The sequence below is a fragment of the Leptodactylus fuscus genome, chromosome 8, assembly GCF_031893055.1.
Source record: "Leptodactylus fuscus isolate aLepFus1 chromosome 8, aLepFus1.hap2, whole genome shotgun sequence".
Classification (NCBI taxonomy): domain Eukaryota; kingdom Metazoa; phylum Chordata; class Amphibia; order Anura; family Leptodactylidae; genus Leptodactylus; species Leptodactylus fuscus.
In genome coordinates, this window is record NC_134272.1 from 88,719,934 (window position 1) to 88,743,647 (window position 23,714).

Below are 23,714 nucleotides of genomic sequence, written 5' to 3' on the forward strand. Positions count from 1 at the left end.
GAAAGCAGGAAAGAAGACAAGATTTTTATCCCTCTCGCAGCTGTGCTCGCCGAGATAAGCAAAGTCACTGGGAGAGAAACCTTAAAGCGGAGAAGGACCGTGCAGAATTGAACAGCTCTTAGGAGCGGAAAAGCCTCCTGCTCCTTCTTGCCCTGCTTTCCTCTAATCAGTCTTTTCTTATTGCTTGGATTCTCCAGATTTCGGCTTTTAAATCTTCAAGAAAGAAGGGACCGGAGAAGAAGAAAAGAACAGGAGGTTTTTCTTCCCCCCCCCCCCCCCCCCCTTTTGCTTTTTCCCCCATCCTGCAAAAGTGCTTTGGAATTGGAGTGATCCGGGACATATCGAGGGGAAGGGGGTGCAGGGGTTGCTCCTGGTTTTGAAGACCCCCTAAACCCTGTTTCTCGAAAACTTGATTGCCAATGCCCATCGAGATAGTCTGCAAGATCAAGTTTGCAGACGAGGATGAGAGCCAGAAGGAAAAAGAGGAAGGAGAAAGGGAAAGCTTGATCGGGGACGAGGTTCCAGCGGCTACCCGGGACTTAGCCGGCTTTGCCAGCACCAGTACTCTTCATGGACTGCGGCACATCTTCCGGACGGGTAGACTGGGCATCAAGCAGAGCCTGTGGGCATTGGCGTTTTGTGCGTCCTTGCTATTTTTCCTCTACCAGGCAGCAAAGTGTGCCTTGTATTACCTCGAACACCCCCATGTCACCACCTTGGACGAGGAAGTGATGAACGAGATGATCTTCCCGGCCGTCACCATCTGTAACATCAACCGATTCCGGCACTCAGCTCTCTCCGATGCCGACATTTACCACTTGGCCAATCTGACCGGACTCCCTCCCAAAGACCGGGACGGCCACAGAGAATCGGATTTAGTGTACCCCGCCGCTAACATGCTGGAAATAGTCAACCGGACTGGGCACCAGTTGACTGAGATGTTAAAAAGCTGCAACTTCAGTGGGAATAACTGCACTGCACAAAACTTCTCGGTGGTGAGTCCTCAGCTTTATGTCCGGGCGCAGCTCGGCAATGCATCTTATAATGTCCAAGCAATTTAGCGCTGATTTAACCCATTGCTTTCCAATAAATAGGACGTCAATCTGCAATATCTCTACCGGTGGTGTCAACCTCTTAGGGGTTATGTTCCTACTTGGAGTCTGGAGACCTCCTTAAGCTTAAAGTCAGAATCCTTGCATTGCAGATAAGATGTAGGGATTGTAGATGGCTATAGGGGCTGCAAACATTAAGCAAAAACGGGCGCAATTTCCACAATTTAGTCCTAAAAGATTTCCAAAATTTCCACCATTATAAAGAAAAAGGATATTGTATTCCAAAAAGACCAAAAATTCTCCACACTCGTCTAACCTGGGGCAAATCTTTGTGTCTATGGGCAGATTGTGCCCCAGTATTTAACCCCTCTGGTCGCACAGCTCTGTCCTGTACCTGCAGATACCTTTGCGGCAGGGCTGATGAAAGCCAGACAGGGGAGTGTGAGCCGGTCACATACAGATGTAGCTGAGCTGAGTGTGACACTTAACCCTTCGCTACATCTATGTCCGTTGTCTAAGTTCAGGTTATATATGATATTGGATCCATTGATAAAGACGCCACCATCAGAATGACACCACGATCCTATTAGACGTAATGTGGTTTGTTAATTCCTTGAGGATCACATTGCCAACACTCGAGCCGCTTACAAGTGGACAGGATGGTCAGATTGAACTACAAGGATCGTTCCGTCACCCTAGACGGTGCGTGATGGGTTAATTTGTCTTAGCCGTCATTAAATTAGCCGAATGCTTGGGAGTGGATCTGTCCGCTGGGGAGACAGGAAGAAGCGAAACACTCAAAATGTCATCGGCTCAGTTTTGGCTGAGATGGATGAGGGGCGAAGTATTTTGAGGAGTCACAGTGGGCGCCGATACGAAAACTCTGCCATGGTGTCACTTATTAGATAGATCACAATTAAATTTCACGCCATCGTATGTAGTTGCCGCCGCGTTAAATGTTACATGCTGCAAAATGTTATCTCTCCGGTGGCTGCAAAGAGATGTGTCACTTTCCTGCCTTATAGACGACTATCCAGAGGGGGTTCTGGGACGCTCCGCGGGGGTATAAGGGTCATTTGCTCCCAAATGGAATTTATTTTTAATTTTCTGTTGTGGCCGGGCTCCTCGGATACATTGTACTCCTCAGGTCATTAGACACGGCGCTTTATTGCTCTCGATCCAACAGACAATATTGACACAAGGGAATGAGAAAAACAATGAGTCGAGATGTGATAAATGTTCCGTGTTTCGGCGCTGTGCTCGCTAAGCCGGAATCCGATTGTCAAAATATATCAGATGTAAAGAGGGAGCGATCGGGTATGAGAAAACTCGAAGAATCATATAGTCTACAAAGTAACACATTAACTGGTAACAATCTGGTGTTGTATAGAAGACTGTCCACTGGGGGCAATGTAGAGTAGAAGTAGAAGACTCGATGCTTCCACTAGTGGCTGCTTGGAGTAGTGCAAGTGTTGTGGGGCTTGTTAATAAGAACAAGGGAAAGTGTGAGTATTATAGTATGATATATTATTATCTTGGAGATAGATTAAACATTGTAGATAATTATGGTTTGTTTTTTTTTACATTCCTGATACACCAATCAGATGGAATCATCCTTATAATTCCAGACATTTTCCTCCCATTGAGGATTGATGTGTGCCCATAAGTGACTGGGTATAGATATAGTCCAGCAATGGCAGTATTATCTCTCTGATGAATCCGTTTTGGTAAGAGCACTCATTCCAAGACGTTGACATTCTGGAGGCTTCCCTCGCCAGTGCTGGTTGCATATAAATGTAATATGTGAATTCTGATCCCGTTCCCGTATACATCAACAGGCTGAAAATGGAATGGGAATTGGGGGTTGTCCATGATTAGGATAAAAAAGCTACATTCTTACAAAAAAGCGCCACTCCTGTCCACAGGTTGTGTCTGGTATTGCAGCTGGGCATCATCGTAATGGGACAGAGTTGCAATGCCATCATCACCTATAGACGTGCGAGGTTCCTACATTTTTTTTATTATTAAAGGAGCCATGTTTTTCTAATCCTGGACAATCGCTTAAATGCTCATTTAAAGCAAATACCTTGTCCCAGGAATAACTATGATATCCATTGTAGGGGTTATAAACAATTTACAATATTTGCCTTTTACTTGCTGTCAACAAATATCGAGTACAGAGTTAATAGATTAACTTCACATTATGGCGCCACCTGGTGTTCACATTGTATAGCAATGGATACGTCCACCTTGTAAGGGAAAATATGCGTGGCCACACATGCTCAGTCTCTTGGTCTCTGCATAGTGATGTTCTGTAAAACAGGCAATAGGAATAGAATCGACCCTGCTTGCCATAAAGGAGCAGAATCAGTAGGTGGCAGTATACCTGAAAATACTCCGACTACCAGGCTAGATTATATAGTCAGCTGCCAGAGGGGAGAGGAGACAGATTTGATCCAGAGACAGCCCACAATAGTACAGCGGGGGGATGCTTGAATATTAGGAATGGAACCCCAAAATTGCTTATTCTACTTGAATATTTTTATCTGGTGCAGTTCTTGCAGGTAACATTACTGAGCAGGTCCGGAGCTAAGGACCTAATAGACTGAATGTCCAAGGACCAGCACTGACAATCACAGGCTGATACATGTCATGGGTCATACCAAGTTTCACAGTAAAAGGGGAATCAATCCAGACACTACAAGATACATAAAATATGGAGCTCATGTAATGTCATAAGTTATGTTGTAATTAATCGAAATATTAAGGAATGGAAAAGGATCAGGATGGGAGGAGAAAAATATGACATATAGAGACATATAGTAAGCTTCAGACCGATCTGCTGGTTATGAGATGTGATAAAGAGGAGGCAAAACAAATTCTATAAAGAGAGTCCGAGCCCAAAACTCAGCATATCAGCGTTGCAGATAGATAGGTTACTGTCACGAGAACCAGCATATCACCCCAGCCCTGCAGATAGATAGGTTACTGTCACCAGAACCAGCATATCACCCCACCCCTGCAGATAGATAGGTTACTGTCACCAGAACCAGTATATCACCCCAGCCCTGCAGATAGATAGGTTACTGTCACCAGACCCAGCATATCACCCCACCCCTGCAGATAGATAGGTTACTGTCACCAGAACCAGTATATCACCCCAGCCCTGCAGATAGATAGGTTACTGTCACGAGAACCAGCATATCACCCCAGCCCTGCAGATAGATAGGTTACTGTCACCAGAACCAGCATATCACCCCAGCCCTGCAGATAGATAGGTTACTGTCACGAGAACCAGCATATCACCCCAGCCCTGCAGATAGATAGGATAGTGTCACCAGACCCAGCATATCACCCCAGTCCTGCAGATAGATAGGTTAGTGTCACCAGACCCAGCATATCACCCCAGCCCTGCAGATAGATAGGTTACTGTCACCAGACCCAGCATATCACCCCAGCCCTGCAGATAGATAGGTTACTGTCACCAGAACCAGCATATCACCCCAGCCCTGCAGATAGGTAGGTTACTGTCACCAGTGCCAGCATATCACCCCAGCCCTGCAGATAGGTAGGTTACTGTCACCAGTGCCAGCATATCACCCCAGCCCTGCAGATAGATAGGTTACTGTCACCAGTGCCAGCATATCACCCCAGCCCTGCAGATAGATAGGTTACTGTCACCAGACCCAGCATATCACCCCAGCCCTGCAGATAGATAGGTTAGTATCACCAGAACCAGCATATCACCCCAGCCCTGCAGATAGATAGGTTACTGTCACCAGAACCAGCATATCACCCCAGCCCTGCAGATAGATAGGTTACTGTCACCAGACCCAGCATATCACCCCAGCCCTGCAGATAGATAGTTTACTGTCACCAGAACCAGCATATCACCCCAGCCCTGCAGATAGATAGGTTACTGTCACCAGAGCCAGCATATCACCCCAGCCCTGCAGATAGATAGGTTACTGTCACCAGCATATCACCCCAGCCCTGCAGATAGATAGGTTGCTGTCACCAGACCCAGCATATCACCCCAGCCCTGCAGATAGATAGGTTAGTGTCACCAGACCCAGCATATCACCCCAGCCCTGCAGATAGATAGGTTACTGTCACCAGAGCCAGCATATCACCCCAGCCCTGCAGATAGATAGGTTACTGTCACCAGAACCAGCATATCACCCCAGCCCTGCAGATAGATAGGTTAGTGTCACCAGACCCAGCATATCAACCCAGTCCTGCAGATAGATAGGTTACTGTCACCAGACCCAGTATATCACCTCAGTCCTGCAGATAGATAGGTTACTGTCACCAGAACCAACATATAACCCCAGCCCTGCAGATAGATAGGTTACTGTCACCAGTACCAGCATATCACCCCAGCCCTGCAGATAGATAGGTTACTGTCACCAGAACCAGCATATCACCCCAGCCCTGCAGATAGATAAGTTACTGTCACCAGAACCAACATATAACCCCAGCCCTGCAGATAGATAGGTTACTGTCACCAGTACCAGCATATCACCCCAGCCCTGCAGATAGATAGGTTACTGTCACCAGTACCAGCATATCACCCCAGCCCTGCAGATAGATAGGTTAGAGTCACCAGACCCAGCATATCACCCCAGTCCTGCAGATAGATAGGTTACTGTCACCAGACCCAGCATATCACTCCAGCCCTGCAGATAGATAGGTTACTGTCACCAGAACCAGGATATCACCCCAGCCCTGCAGATAGATAGGAAAGTGTTGCAGGTTTGTGATTAGTTAGACCCCCACCTCCAATCTGAAATCATAAGACATGACCAAAATGTCTAATATGTGGTCAGCGGAACAGATGTAACCCATTACAGGTATCTCATATATGTTGTCCTTACTGCTATGACACTAGAGAGGAAGCCAGGCAGGAAAATAGTAGTAGAAAATGGGATCATGCGTTTCTCTGCAGCTGCTCCTTGAGATGGAGGTAACCTAGGTATTCATGTCCATTATCGAGGCGACTTTTGTTAGGATTTATGGGTCCTCAGCAGATCAATACAGTAAATATAATTTGTAAACTTACTCGCAATCTGCATAGCTTAAAGAAGGCCAAATATTCTCAGCAGCCCTAACAATTGTAATAATATTAATATTCTGTATTCCATGAATAAGACTTACTCAAGTGATACGTATTACCCCAACCTAATGTGCAGTGCAAGAGCTGCTAAGAAATGTTGGGAAAAGGAATTGACAACCCCTCTGAAAATGTTAATATAAATTTTAAATTGTTACTTAACAGACTGGTTACTCCTATGTACAATAATATAACTACTATAATACTACCTCCTATGTACAAGAATGTAACTACTATAATACTACCTCCTATGTACAAGAATATAACTACTATAATACTGCCCCCTATGTACAAGAATATAACTACTATAATACTACTCCTATGTACAAGAATATAACTACTATAATACTGCTCCTATGTACAAGAATATAACTACTATAATACTACTCCTATGTACAAGAATATAACTACTATAATACTGCCCCCTATGTACAAGAATATAACTACTATAATACTACTCCTATGTACAAGAATATAACTACTATAATACTGCTCCTATGTACAAGAATATAACTACTATAATACTGCCCCTATGTACAAGAATATAACTACTATAATACTACTCCTATGTACAAGAATATAACTACTATAATACTACTCCTATGTACAAGAATATAACTACTATAATACTGCTCCTATGTACAAGAATATAACTACTATAATACTACTCCTATGTACAAGAATATAACTACTATAATACTACTCCTATGTACAAGAATATAACTACTATAATACTACTCCTATGTACAAGAATATAACTACTATAATACTGCTCCTATGTACAAGAATATAACTACTATAATACTACTCCTATGTACAAGAATATAACTACTATAATACTACTCCTATGTACAAGAATATAACTACTATAATACTACTCCTATGTACAAGAATATAACTACTATAATACTGCTCCTATGTACAAGAATATAACTACTATAATACTACTCCTATGTACAAGAATATAACTACTATAATACTACTCCTATGTACAAGAATATAACTACTATAATACTACTCCTATGTACAAGAATATAACTACTATAATACTACTCCTATGTACAAGAATATAACTACTATAATACTGCTCCTATGTACAAGAATATAACTACTATAATACTACTCCTATGTACAAGAATATAACTACTATAATACTACTCCTATGTACAAGAATATAACTACTATAATACTGCCCCTATGTACAAGAATATAACTACTATAATACTGCCCCTATGTACAAGAATATAACTACTATAATACTACTCCTATGTACAAGAATATAACTACTATAATACTGCCCCTATGTACAAGAATATAACTACTATAATACTGCCCCTATGTACAAGAATATAACTACTATAATACTACCTCCTATGTACAAGAATATAACTACTATAATACTGCTCCTATGTACAAGAATATAACTACTATAATACTACTCCTATGTACAAGAATATAACTACTATAATACTACTCCTATGTACAAGAATATAACTACTATAATACTGCCCCTATGTACAAGAATATAACTACTATAATACTGCCCCTATGTACAAGAATATAACTACTATAATACTACTCCTATGTACAAGAATATAACTACTATAATACTGCTCCTATGTACAAGAATATAACTACTATAATACTACCTCCTATGTACAAGAATATAACTACTATAATACTACTCCTATATACAAGAATATAACTACTATAATACTATTCCTATGTACAAGAATATAACTACTATAATACTGCTCCCATGTACAAGAATATAACTACTATAATACTGCTCCCATGTACAAGAATATAACTATTATAATACTACTCCTATGTACAAGAATATAACTACTATAATACTACTCCTATGTACAAGAATATAACTACTATAATACTACCTCCTATGTACAAGAATATAACTACTATAATACTGCCCCCTATGTACAAGAATATAACTACTATAATACTACCTCCTATGTATATATTGGCCCTATGTACAAGGGTATATCTACTATTTTACTGCACCTATGTAAATGAATGTAAATACTGTACAATATAAAATAAACCATACAATCTTGTGGATTATGTACAGTATATAGTATATGTCAGTGATATATATGGTGTATAGTGAGGATGTAGCTGTGTTATTATATCAGTGATACATATGTTACATCTCTTCAGTGACATATTCTTTATTCCGGTAATTATAAGGAAATCATTCCTGATATTAGTATAAGATGCGTAATATGTAAATGAGAACACATGCTTAGTTGCGCTGATATTGTGCAGTTGTGCCAGTCTGGGCTCAGTGTGTATTCCTGGGGGTGCTGCAGTGGTACAGGCGGGGTGCTGCTGCCTTCTGCTTGTCTTACACTACTTTTCCTCCTTCCATGCTTGGGAGTAATGGTCTAGATGAGAGCAGCAGATGGGAGCTGATACACTTGGCTTCAATTGCAGAGGAAATTATTTGCATTTGGTTCTATACATAGAAGTGTCTGTAACTTGCAGATTCAATGGGATTGCAGCGCAGGTCGTTCTTCATTGGGACAGATATTGTTGCGGCAGTAATTCTATGAAAACTACCATAAGCAATTACACAGTGTCTGCCTTTTAGGATACTCACAATCTATATGGTTCACACTACACCATTTATCATATCAGTTATACCATTGTCTCCCCATTGACTTCAAGAAAAATATCCTGAATTATTCATATGTGGTTATATAACTGTGTATTATCTCTGTACTGTGACATCACTGTGTGTATTATCTCTGTACTGTGACATCACTGTGTGTATTATCTCTGTACTGTGACATCACTGTGTGTATTATCTCTGTACTGTGACATCACTGTGTGTATTATCCTGTACTGTGACATCACTTTGTGTATTATCCTGTACAGTGACATCACTGTGTGTATTATCCTGTACTGTGACATCACTGTGTGTATTATCCTGTACTGTGACATCACTGTGTGTATTATCCTGTACTGTGACATCACTGTGTGTATTATCCTGTACTGTGACATCACTGTGTGTATTATCCTGTACAGTGACATCACTGTGTGTATTATCCTGTACTGTGACATCACTGTGTGTATTATCCCTGTACTGTGACATCACTGTGTGTATTATCCTGTACTGTGACATCACTGTGTGTATTATCCCTGTACTGTGACATCACTGTGTGTATTATCCTGTACTGTGACATCACTGTGTGTATTATCCTGTACTGTGACATCACTGTGTGTATTATCCTGTACAGTGACATCACTGTGTGTATTATCCCTGTACTGTGACATCACTGTGTGTATTATCCTGTACTGTGACATCACTGTGTATTATCCCTGTACTGTGACATCACTGTGTGTATTATCCTGTACTGTGACATCACTGTGTATTATCCCTGTACTGTGACATCACTGTGTGTATTATCCTGTACTGTGACATCACTGTGTATTATCTCTGTACTGTGACATCACTGTGTGTATTATCCCTGTACTGTGACATCACTGTGTGTATTATCCTGTACTGTGACATCACTGTGTGTATTATCCTGTACTGTGACATCACTGTGTGTATTATCCTGTACAGTGACATCACTGTGTGTATTATCCCTGTACTGTGACATCACTGTGTGTATTATCCTGTACTGTGACATCACTGTGTATTATCCCTGTACTGTGACATCGCTGTGTGTATTATCTCTGTACTGTGACATCACTGTGTGTATTATCCTGTACTGTGACATCACTTTGTGTATAATCCTGTACTGTGACATCACTGTGTGTATTATCTCTGTACTGTGACATCACTGTGTGTATTATCCCTGTACTGTGACATCACTGTGTGTTTTATCCCTGTACTGTGACATCACTGTGTGTTTTATCCTGTACTGTGACATCACTGTGTGTATTATCCTGTACTGTGACATCACTGTGTGTATTATCCTGTACTGTGACATCACTGTGTGTATTATCCTGTACTGTGACATCACTGTGTGTATTATCCTGTACTGTGACATCACTGTGTGTATTATCTCTGTACTGTGACATCACTGTGTGTATTATCTCTGTACTGTGACATCACTGTGTGTATTATCCCTGTACTGTGACATCACTGTGTGTATAATCCTGTACTGTGACATCACTGTGTGTATTTTCTCTGTACTGTGACATCACTGTGTGTATTATCCTGTACTGTGACATCACTGTGTGTATTATCCCTGTACTGTGACATCACTGTGTGTATTATCCTGTACTGTGACATCACTGTGTGTATTATCCCTGTACTGTGACATCACTGTGTGTATTATCCTGTACTGTGACATCACTGTGTGTATTATCCTGTACTGTGACATCACTGTGTGTATTATCCTGTACAGTGACATCACTGTGTGTATTATCCCTGTACTGTGACATCACTGTGTGTATTATCCTGTACTGTGACATCACTGTGTATTATCCCTGTACTGTGACATCACTGTGTGTATTATCCTGTACTGTGACATCACTGTGTGTATTATACTGTACTGTGACATCACTGTGTGTATTATCCTGTACTGTGACATCACTGTGTGTATTATCCTGTACTGTGACATCACTGTGTGTATTATCTCTGTACTGTGACATCACTGTGTGTATTATCCTGTACTGTGACATCACTGTGTGTATTATCTCTGTACTGTGACATCACTGTGTGTATTATCTCTGTACTGTGACATCACTTTGTGTATAATACTGTACTGTGACATCACTGTGTGTATTATCTCTGTACTGTGACATCACTGTGTGTATTACCCCTGTACTGTGACATCACTGTGTGTATTATCCCTGTACTGTGACATCACTGTGTGTTTTATCCTGTACTGTGACATCACTGTGTGTATTATCCCTGTACTGTGACATCACTGTGTGTTTTATCCTGTACTGTGACATCACTGTGTGTATTATCCTGTACTGTGACATCACTGTGTGTATTATCTCTGTACTGTGACATCACTGTGTGTATTATCTCTGTACTGTGACATCACTGTGTGTATTATCCCTGTACTGTGACATCACTGTGTGTATAATCCTGTACTGTGACATCACTGTGTGTATTATCTCTGTACTGTGACATCACTGTGTGTATTATCTCTGTACTGTGACATCACTGTGTGTATTATCCTGTACTGTGACATCACTGTGTGTATTATCCTGTACTGTGACATCACTGTGTGTATTATCTCTGTACTGTGACATCACTGTGTGTATTACCCCTGTACTGTGACATCACTGTGTGTATTATCCCTGTACTGTGACATCACTGTGTGTTTTATCCTGTACTGTGACATCACTGTGTGTATTATCCCTGTACTGTGACATCACTGTGTGTTTTATCCTGTACTGTGACATCACTGTGTGTATTATCTCTGTACTGTGACATCACTGTGTATATTACCCTGTACTGTGACATCACTGTGTATATTACCCTGTACTGTGACATCACTGTGTGTATTATATCTGTACTGTGACATCACTGTGTATATTACCCTGTACTGTGACATCACTGTGTGTATTATCTCTGTACTGTGACATCACTGTGTGTATTATCCCTGTACTGTGACATCACTGTGTGTATTATCCTGTACTGTGACATCACTGTGTATATTACCCTGTACTGTGACATCACTGTGTGTATTATCTCTGTACTGTGACATCACTGTGTATATTACCCTGTACTGTGACATCACTGTGTGTATTATCCTGTACTGTGACATCACTGTGTGTATTATCCCTGTACTGTGACATCACTGTGTGTATTATCCCTGTACTGTGACATCACTGTGTGTATTATCCCTGTACTGTGACATCACTGTGCGTATTATCTCTGTACTGTGACATCACTGTGTGTATTATCCCTGTACTGTGACATCACTGTGTGTATTATCTCTGTTCTGTGACATCACTGTGTGTATTATCCTGTACTGTGACATCACTGTGTGTATTATCCTGTACTGTGACATCACTGTGTGTATTATCCTGTACTGTGACATCACTGTGTGTATTATCCTGTACTGTGACATCACTGTGTGTATTATCCTGTACTGTGACATCACTGTGTGTATTATCCCTGTACTGTGACCTCACTGTGTGTATAATCCTGTACTGTGACATCACTGTGTGTATTATCCTGTACTGTGACATCACTGTGTGTATTATCCTGTACTGTGACATCACTGTGTATTATCCTGTACTGTGACATCACTGTGTGTATTATCCTGTACTGTGACATCACTGTGTGTATTATCCCTGTACTGTGACCTCACTGTGTGTATAATCCTGTACGGTGACATCACTGTGTGTATTATCCCTGTACTGTGACATCACTGTGTGTATTATCCCTGTACTGTGACATCACTGTGTGTTTTATCCTGTACTGTGACATCACTGTGTGTATTATCCTGTACTGTGACATCACTGTGTGTATTATCTCTGTACTGTGACATCACTGTGTGTATTACCCCTGTACTGTGACATCACTGTGTGTATTATCCCTGTACTGTGACATCACTGTGTGTTTTATCCTGTACTGTGACATCACTGTGTGTATTATCCCTGTACTGTGACATCACTGTGTGTTTTATCCTGTACTGTGACATCACTGTGTGTATTATCTCTGTACTGTGACATCACTGTGTATATTACCCTGTACTGTGACATCACTGTGTGTATTATATCTGTACTGTGACATCACTGTGTATATTACCCTGTACTGTGACATCACTGTGTGTATTATCTCTGTACTGTGACATCACTGTGTGTATTATCCCTGTACTGTGACATCACTGTGTGTATTATCTCTGTACTGTGACATCACTGTGTATATTACCCTGTACTGTGACATCACTGTGTGTATTATCCTGTACTGTGACATCACTGTGTGTATTATCCCTGTACTGTGACATCACTGTGTGTATTATCCCTGTACTGTGACATCACTGTGTGTATTATCCCTGTACTGTGACATCACTGTGCGTATTATCTCTGTACTGTGACATCACTGTGTGTATTATCCCTGTACTGTGACATCACTGTGTGTATTATCTCTGTTCTGTGACATCACTGTGTGTATTATCCTGTACTGTGACATCACTGTGTGTATTATCCTGTACTGTGACATCACTGTGTGTATTATCCTGTACTGTGACATCACTGTGTGTATTATCCTGTACTGTGACATCACTGTGTGTATTATCCTGTACTGTGACATCACTGTGTGTATTATCCCTGTACTGTGACCTCACTGTGTGTATAATCCTGTACTGTGACATCACTGTGTGTATTATCCTGTACTGTGACATCACTGTGTATTATCCTGTACTGTGACATCACTGTGTGTATTATCCTGTACTGTGACATCACTGTGTGTATTATCCCTGTACTGTGACCTCACTGTGTGTATAATCCTGTACGGTGACATCACTGTGTGTATTATCCCTGTACTGTGACCTCACTGTGTGTATAATCCTGTACGGTGACATCACAGTGTGTATTATCCCTGTACTGTGACATCACTGTGTGTATTATCTCTGTACTGTGACATCACTGTGTGTATTATCCCTGTACTGTGACATCACTGTGTGTATTATCTCTGTACTGTGACATCACTGTGTGTATTATCTCTGTACTGTGACATCACTGTGTGTATTATCTCTGTACTGTGACATCACTGTGTGTATTATCCCTGTACTGTGACATCACTGTGTGTATTATCCTGTACTGTGACATTACTGTGTGTATTATCTCTGTACTGTGACATCACTGTGTGTATTATCCTGTACTGTGACATCACTGTGTGTATTATCTCTGTACTGTGACATCACTGTGTGTATTATCCTGTACTGTGACATCACTGTGTGTATTATCCCTGTACTGTGACATCACTGTGTGTATTATCTCTGTACTGTGACATCACTGTGTGTATTATCCCTGTACTGTGACATCACTGTGTGTATTATCCCTGTACTGTGACATCACTGTGTGTATTATCCCTGTACTGTGACATCACTGTGTGTATTATCCTGTACTGTGACATCACTGTGTGTATTATCCTGTACTGTGACATCACTGTGTGTATTATCCTGTACTGTGACATCACTGTGTGTATTATCCTGTACTGTGACATCACTGTGTGTATTATCCCTGTACTGTGACATCACTGTGTGTATTATCCTGTACTGTGACATCACTGTGTGTATTATCTCTGTACTGTGACATCACTGTGTGTATTATCCTGTACTGTGACATCACTGTGTGTATTATCTCTGTACTGTGACATCACTGTGTGTATTATCCTGTACTGTGACATCACTGTGTGTATTATCCTGTACTGTGATCTTATGATGTTCTTGGATCCTCCTCTCTTTCCTTCTTCAGACTATAGGAGACAATTCCCCTTTGAGGTAATGCTTTATATAAATCAGTAACAGATGATAGATATTATTCTCTCCCCCCGCAGATACAGACGTGCCCTATAGATGCAGCCATATAAGCTGATGATGAGAGGGTTAATATCCCTGACATCTCTTGGGTCCTCCTGTGCGGCAGTGAATGGGTTATTGTGGTGAGGGGCTTAGTGATTGTAGGTATCAGCAGAACTCGCTGACCCCTCGCGCTCCTCCAGGGGAGATCCAGCAGCACAGCAGCCCTGGGGCAGTAACTCCGCGGCTCCTCACATTACTCTCAGCTGGGGCCGGGGCTGCAATGAAGTGAAGGTTTCAGCAGAGTCCGCTCCAGCGATCAGCGAGCTCGGTGCAGCCCCCCAGGGGACAGCGAGGGGATCACTCTGACAAGATTTCTTATTTTACTCTGTTTTTTCGGCCTCCTCAGTTTGTTTTAAAGGGGAATTTCTGAAAAAATGAAATAGACAAAAATCCCCGGGTCCTCAAGGAAAGATTTGCTGCCTTTTACATAAATAGTAAATACAGACAGATCCCTTTAAGGAGGGGTGAAGAATTATCTGATATTCTGGATTATTGGATGCAGAGGTTTCATTGGAACCTCCTGAGCCCCATAATATATAATGGGGCCCCCACTTACCACATGCTATACGTAACACCGGTGTCTTCTTATGTAGAGAGGCCTCTGGGGCCCATAAGATGCAGGGCCTGGGGTAAACTGATACCCCTGCACCCCCTATAGCTCCACCCCTGATTAGATATAGCTCCACCCCTGATTACATATAGCCACACCCCTGATTAGATATAGCTACACCCCTGATTAGATATAGCTCCACCCCTGATTACATATAGCCACACCCCTGATTAGATATAGCTACACTCCTGATTAGATATAGCTACACTCCTGATTACATATAGCCACACCCCTGATTATATATAGCTCCACCCCTGATTAGAAATAGCTACACCCCTGATTAGATATAGCTACACCCCTGATTAGATATAGATCCACCTCTGATTACATATAGCTCCACCCCTGATTACATGTAGCCACACCTCTGATTAGATATAGCTACACCCCTGATTAGATATAGCTACACCCCTGATTATATATAGCTACACCCCTGATTAGATATAGCTACACTCCTGATTACATATAGCTACACCCCTGATTAGATATAGCTACACCCCTGATTACATATAGCTGTAGCCTACACCCCTGATTAGATATAGCTACACCCCTGATTAGATATAGCTACACTCCTGTTTAGATACAGCTATACTCCTGATTAGATATAGCTACACCCCTGATTAGATATAGCTACACTCCTGATTACATATAGCTACACCCCTGATTAGATATAGCTCCACTTCTGATTAGATATAGCTACACCCTTGATTAGATATAGCTCCACCCCTGATTAGATATACCTACACCCCTGATTAGGTATAGCTACACCCCTGATTAGATATAGCTACACCCCTGATTAGATATAGCTACACCCCTGATTAGATATAGCTCCACCCCTGATTACATATAGCTCCACTTATGATTAGATATAGCTATACTCCTGATTAGATATAGCTACACCCCTGATTAGATATAGCTCCACCCCTGATTAGATATAGCTACACTCCTGATTAGATATAGCTACACCCCTGATTAGATATAGCTACACCCCTGATTAGATATAGCTCCACCCCTGATTACATATAGCTCCACTTCTGATTAGATATAGCTATACTCCTGATTAGATATAGCTACACCCCTGATTAGATATAGCTACACCCCTGATTAGATATAGCTACACTCCTGATTAGATATAGCTACACCCCTGATTACATATAGCTACACCCCTGATTAGATATAGCTACACTCCTGATTACATATAGCTCCACTTATGATTAGATATAGCTATACTCCTGATTAGATATAGCTACACCCCTGATTAGATATAGCTCCACCCCTGATTAGAGATAGCTACACTCCTGATTAGATATAGCTACACCCCTGATTAGATATAGCTACACCCCTGATTAGATATAGCTCCACCCCTGATTACATATAGCTCCACTTCTGATTAGATATAGCTATACTCCTGATTAGATATAGCTACACCCCTGATTAGATATAGCTCCACCCCTGATTAGATATAGCTACACTCCTGATTAGATATAGCTACACCCCTGATTAGATGATCGTAGCAACGTATCTACAATTTTTGCAAGGTTGAGTAATATCACACTAAACCCAAAAGTAATTTTTTTTTATACCCAAGATCTAATGCCTATTTTCCAGTTTAGCTTTGTACTAGATTTTGAGGATTTCTGGATCATTGGACACTGAATTAGACAGGAGGGGCAGCAACTTGAAAATCCAGTCTGGTTATTGCAATAATTTGGTTTAGTCCAGCACTTAAGATCCTCAGGGGTGGGACCAGAGCCTATGGGAATTGTATGCTGATGCAGAGTGGTAGTCATATAGGTAGCTACACTGTATCTTATCTGTAACATCATATTGTCAGGACGTTACTTAAATTACAATTGCCATGAAGGGGTTAATAATATCCGTCCATGGCGCAGGCGCTTTTTTTTACCCATTACAGCTGCATAATGGTCCTTAGTACCCGGTGTTCTGACATCTTGTAAATGACACCCTTACCACTTGGCATTTTCGTTCTGACATTTTCGACTTTTTGATTTATTTAGAATTTTAGCATTTTCGCTTTTTGTACGTTTTTTGATGTAAACATGACTTATACCGCGCACTGGGAATAACAATAGCGAGGGCTGCAGCGATGCCGGGGCTGTCAGAGGAGACCACCCGGGTGATCACAGCCATGCCCCCCGTCTGTCAAAGCCACTTTGCTGCTAATGCTCCTATATACTTACACATGAACTGTCCCTTCTATTGCTGGGCACCCCAGTGCTAAAATACTCTGTGCTGCTGCAGGACTCTGTTCGATGTCCCCCCATCTCATTACACTGCCATCAGGTTACATTCATCCTCTCTTCACATTGCACCTGCCATATTCAGCCCCGAATCAACAGGTCACTGCCTCCCACAAAATCAGCACACTCTGCTCCTGAAATACTCTGTGCTTCTGTGAAATAAAAGGAAGTCAGTGTTTGTTTTTTTCTCATCTTCCTATTGTCAGCCTGGAGCACTTGTCCGCCTCCTGCTGGCCGCTGATATGTTCTATCACTCACATTCCCGCCACGTCCTTCTATCTTCCCCCGAGGATCCCGCTGTGCTGGATGCAATCACTTATCTCCCCAGCCGGCCATTACCTGAGGAGGCCAAAGGAACTCTTAGCAGAAGTGGCGCCTTCACAGCTCATCCCATGTCGTCTCCATTCTGCCTGCAGCTGGGTGGGCAGCGCGGGCCCCTCTGTATGTCCATGTGCATGTACCTATATATACGTACTTATTACAGCAGCATGTGGCGACAAGTGAGAGGCCGCCTCTGCTATCATGTGTCTTGTGTATATTAGACAATATGCCATATATACTACTGCGCTGCTCTAAGGGCATTGGTGGTGGGATAGACCATAGATTCCTGTATGTGTGCACCATGCTGCATGTGTACTGTATGGTGGCATCATTTATATGTACAGTACAGCAGTATTATCTATATACACTATGAAGTAATGTAATTTATTTGTACTGTGTGACATTGTTACTTATGTGTACAGTATTGCGGCATTATCTCTATGCACTTTATGGTGAAATTACTTTCTTACATCATTATTTATGTGTACTGTGTAATAGTATCGGATATGGGTACAATATGGCAGAATTATCTATACTCACTATATGATGTCATTATTTAGTTGTAGAGAAAAGGGATCATTATTTATGTGCACTGTGTGATAGCATCGGAGATGGATACAGTATGGCAGCATCGTTCATCATGGTAGCATTATTTATTTGTACAGAATGGGATCATTATTTAAGCGTACAGTATGGCAGCATTATCTATATATGCTATATGGTAACATTATGTAGTGCGGCATCATTATTTATGTGTATAGTATGACAACATTATCTATATGTACGATATGGTGACGTTATTTATTTATATTCTCTGGCATCATTCATTATCTGTACTGTGGGGTAGCATCAGATATAGGTACAGTATGGCAACATTATATATATATATATATATATATATATATATATATATATATACGCTGTATAGCAGCATTATTTTTGTGTACAGGATGACATGATTATTTAATTATACACTATGGCAGCATTATATTTCTTCACTACATGGTAACATTATTTGTACAGTGTGACATCATTATTTATGTGTATAGTATGGCAGCATTATCTATATGCATTATATAGTCACATATTTAATTGAACAGTATGGCAGCATTATCTTTCTGCACTATGTGGTAAAATTATTTATTTTTACAGTGTTGCATCATTATTTATGGGTACAGTATGGCAACATTATATATGCACCAGTTGGCAATGTTTTGTAAAATTGGACAGTATTATTTACGTGCACAGTGTGACAGTACTATGTATATTCACTATATATTCACTAAGTATATGTGCATGCGCTTCATGTGCAAAAGTAAACCGGCAAGATTCCTTCTTAACGTACATGATCCTTTGTATGCTCTATAAGATCAATGTCTACCTGTTTTTGAAAATCCAATTTTTCCAGAATTCTGAAAGGCAAATTTGCCTTTCGTTGGGTTAGTATGGTAGGTTGGACCTATAGCACTTATATGACATATATTACTATGTTACCACCGCTGCCCAGGAGTGTGGATGAGCTGACGCCCCCCATGTAATACTGGCAATGGCTGGATATAAATGGATTGTACGACTCAGAGATGATGAGGTTTCCTGACAGATGACAGCGCCGGCTCCATTATCACAAGATACAGGAGATAATTCATCCTAATAGAAGACACAACTCCTTAATATTACTTATTAGACTTCATCTGCCGAGGAAACAATGAGTCACAATTACTCCAAGATGTCAGCCGATTAGGGAGTCTGGAGAGATTCTCCGGCCCTGTCCTGAATGCAGTTGAGTTCTATACTGGGAGGAGCCATATATGTGGGAGGAGCCTGGTACATGGGAGGAGCCTGATACATGGGAGGAGTCTGATACATGGGAGGAGCCTGATTCATGACCATATGTAACATAGAGAAGGCATTTGCAACAATGTAGAGACCTTACTGTAACAGACATTCAATATACAGGAGGAAACATTTACAATGGAATATATGGAAACAATATATATATATACAGGGGGTTAACCTGGGAAATCTGTTCTGTGTAGGGAGTCGTGTCAGGATCATCTTACGTATTTTGCAGTAAATCGCTATTACATGTGCCACTTTACGTTTCGCCATTCTCTATAATATGCCGGATTTATTACCGCTCATTACACTAGAAAATTAATTCTCATGAATTGGCGGCTTATTGCTTCATTGTACTGAGGGGACAACACAACAAATAGCTACGAGCATGGCGGACTACGGAAAATGGGCCGATATATCTGTGACTGTCCCTGTTAGTGTTAGGTGAACCTCACGAGATATTTGCAAGGTCAACCCAGTCCTACAGATAGATAGGTTACTGTCACCAGTACCAGCATATCACCCCAGCCCTGCAGATAGATAGGTTACTGTCACCAGAACCAGCATATCACCCCAGTCCTGCAGATAGATAGGTTACTGTCACCAGACCCAGCATATCACCCCAGTCCTGCAGATAGATAGGTTACTGTCACCAGACCCAGCATATCACCCCAGCCCTGCAGATAGATAGGTTACTGTCACCAGAACCAGCATATCACCCCAGCCCTGCAGATAGATAGGTTACTGTCACCAGAACCAGCATATCACCCCAGCTCTGCAGATAGATAGGTTACTGTCACCAGAACCAGCATATCACCCCAGCCCTGCAGATAGATAGGTTACTGTCACCAGAACCAGCATATCACCCCAGCTCTGCAGATAGATAGGTTACTGTCACCAGAACCAGCATATCACCCCAGCCCTGCAGATAGATAGGTTACTGTCACCAGACCCAGCATATCACCCCAGCCCTGCAGATAGATAGGTTACTGTCACCAGTACCAGCATATCACCCCAGCCCTGCAGATAGATAGGTTACTGTCACCAGAACCAGCATATCACCCCAGCTCTGCAGATAGATAGGTTACTGTCACCAGAACCAGCATATCACCCCAGTCCTGCAGATAGATAGGTTACTGTCTCCAGACCCAGCATATCACCCCAGTCCTGCAGATAGATAGGTTACTGTCACCAGAACCAGCATATCACCCCAGCCCTGCAGATAGATAGGTTACTGTCACCAGAACCAGTATATCACCCCAGTCCTGCAGATAGATAGGTTACTGTCACCAGAACCAGCATATCACCCCAGCCCTGCAGATAGATAGGTTACAGTCACCTGACCCAGCATATCACCCCAGCCCTGCAGATAGATAGGTTACTGTCACCAGAACCAGCATATCACCCCAGCCCTGCAGATAGATAGGTTACTGTCACCAGAACCAGTATATCACCCCAGTCCTGCAGATAGATAGGTTACTGTCACCAGACCCAGTATATCACCCCAGCCCTGCAGATAGATAGGTTACTGTCACCAGAACCAGCATATCACCCCAGCCCTGCAGATAGATAGGTTACTGTCACCAGAACCAGCATATCACCCCAGCCCTGCAGATAGATAGGTTACTGTCACCAGTACCAGCATATCACCCCAGCCCTGCAGATAGATAGGTTACTGTCACCAGTACCAGCATATCACCCCAGCCCTGCAGATAGATAGGTTACTGTCACCAGAACCAGCATATCACCCCAGTCCTACAGATAGATAGGTTACTGTCACCAGACCCAGCATATCACCCCAGCCCTGCAGATAGATAGGTTACTGTCACCAGACCCAGCATATCACCCCAGCCCTGCAGATAGATAGGTTACTGTCACCAGTACCAGCATATCACCCCAGCCCTGCAGATAGATAGGTTACTGTCACCAGTACCAGCATATCACCCCAGTCCTACAGATAGATAGGTTACTGTCACCAGAACCAGCATATCACCCCAGCCCTGCAGATAGATAGGTCACTGTCACCAGAACCAGCATATCACCCCAGCCCTGCAGATAGATAGGTTACTGTCACCAGTACCAGCATATCACCCCAGCCCTGCAGATAGATAGGTTACTGTCACCAGTACCAGCATATCACCCCAGTCCTACAGATAGATAGGTTACTGTCACCAGTACCAGCATATCACCCCAGCCCTGCAGATAGATAGGTTACTGTCACCAGAACCAGTATATCACCCCAGCCCTGCAGATAGATAGGTTACTGTCACCAGTACCAGCATATCACCCCAGCCCTGCAGATAGATAGGTTACTGTCACCAGTACCAGCATATCACCCCAGCCCTGCAGATAGATAGGTTACTGTCACCAGTACCAGCATATCACCCCAGTCCTACAGATAGATAGGTTACTGTCACCAGTACCAGCATATCACCCCAGCCCTGCAGATAGATAGGTTACTGTCACCAGAACAGTATATCACCCCAGCCCTGCAGATAGATAGGTTACTGTCACCAGACCCAGCATATCACCCCAGCCCTGCAGATAGATAGGTTACTGTCACCAGTACCAGCATATCACCCCAGTCCTGCAGATAGATAGGTTACTGTCACCAGACCCAGTATATAACCCCAGCCCTGCAGACAGATAGGTTACTGTCACCAGACCCAGTATATCACCCCAGCCCTGCAGATAGATAGGTTACTGTCACCAGTACCAGCATATCACCCCAGCCCTGCAGATAGATAGGTTACTGTCACCAGTACCAGCATATCACCCCAGCCCTGCAGATAGATAGGTTACTGTCACCAGAACCAGCATATCACCCCAGCCCTGCAGATAGATAGGTTACTGTCACCAGAACCAGCATATCACCCCAGCCCTGCAGATAGATAGGTTACTGTCACCAGACCCAGTATATCACCCCAGCCCTGCAGATAGATAGGTTACTGTCACCAGTACCAGTATATAACCCCAGCCTGGGGGTGTTATTTTATGATTTCTGATAGCACCAGCTGAGACCTATGAATTTCAGCACATCCCCAATCATCACTTTCACTCTAAGTATATCTGACAGTCTCACTGTTGCAAACTCCGACTATTGAAGCCATATACCTGTATAACGGGTCACTATTTATCATAGGAATCCTTTTAAGACATTTCTTCTGCTGTAAGTAAAGAGACTTCCCATCGCTGCCGCTGTACTACGAGGCCTGAAATGTTATGAGTGATCTCCTCTTCAGTCTTAAATTAGCCTTACACAAGGAGACTATCAAATCATACAGCTTCAGATTGTTCTACAGAACAGGCAGCGCAAATGAAAAATTACATCCCCCAGAGAACACGTGCAATTTTAATTATCCGTCGACCTGAAAAAGTCTGGAAACTTGATTTTTCCGTATGGCTGAAAATGTGAGATATTGATTTTATATAGATGAACGCTGCAAAATGTATCTGTACACGGGCTGTGGAGACAAACATAGGACGGACACCCTAAAAGATTGTGTGCGATTAGAAAAACATGGCTGCTGCCTTCCAAAAACACTCCAGACTATAAGTAGTTTTTCACTAAGGAATCTGAAATAGAAAAGGAAGCAACAATGCAAAAAGTTTTAGTGAAATATTTAGTATCGTATTGTGTATACAGCGCTTATGCAGACTTATGTGTCCACATGGTTACAAATGGTTACTAGAAACATGTTGTGTAGTCTGATCATTCATGTTATTATTTCACTACATATTACTAACCTCTTCCTGAGCGCTGTACAGACATCTATGATAAGAGTAGATATGTATTATTGATAATAGGTGATTTATCCTGGAGCTGAAATTTTGCACCAGAAATTCCAGCTTAGGCAACACAGTCAGAGCAGGAAGGCAGGGGAGACAATCAGAGGGAAAGATCACTTTTATCTTGGAATGTGTGCAGATACTAAGCCGAGCATAGATCCCCCACTGAGCTCTGAGTCTGCACCACTAAAAGCAGAGAAAACCTGCTGAACT

The 23,714-nt window shown here is 42.1% G+C and overlaps 1 protein-coding gene across 1 annotated transcript in view; it reads left to right on the plus strand.

Annotated features, from left to right (window-relative positions):
* Window positions 1-305: 305 nt before the first annotated feature.
* Window positions 306-23,714, plus strand: part of ASIC4 (acid sensing ion channel subunit family member 4) — a 176,784-nt gene continuing 153,375 nt past the window's right edge. Inside the window, exon 1 of the mRNA XM_075284611.1 lies at window positions 306-995. Coding sequence (XP_075140712.1) covers window positions 420-995 — 576 coding nt within the window. The 5' untranslated portion in view covers window positions 306-419. The remainder of the gene's footprint in view (window positions 996-23,714) is intronic.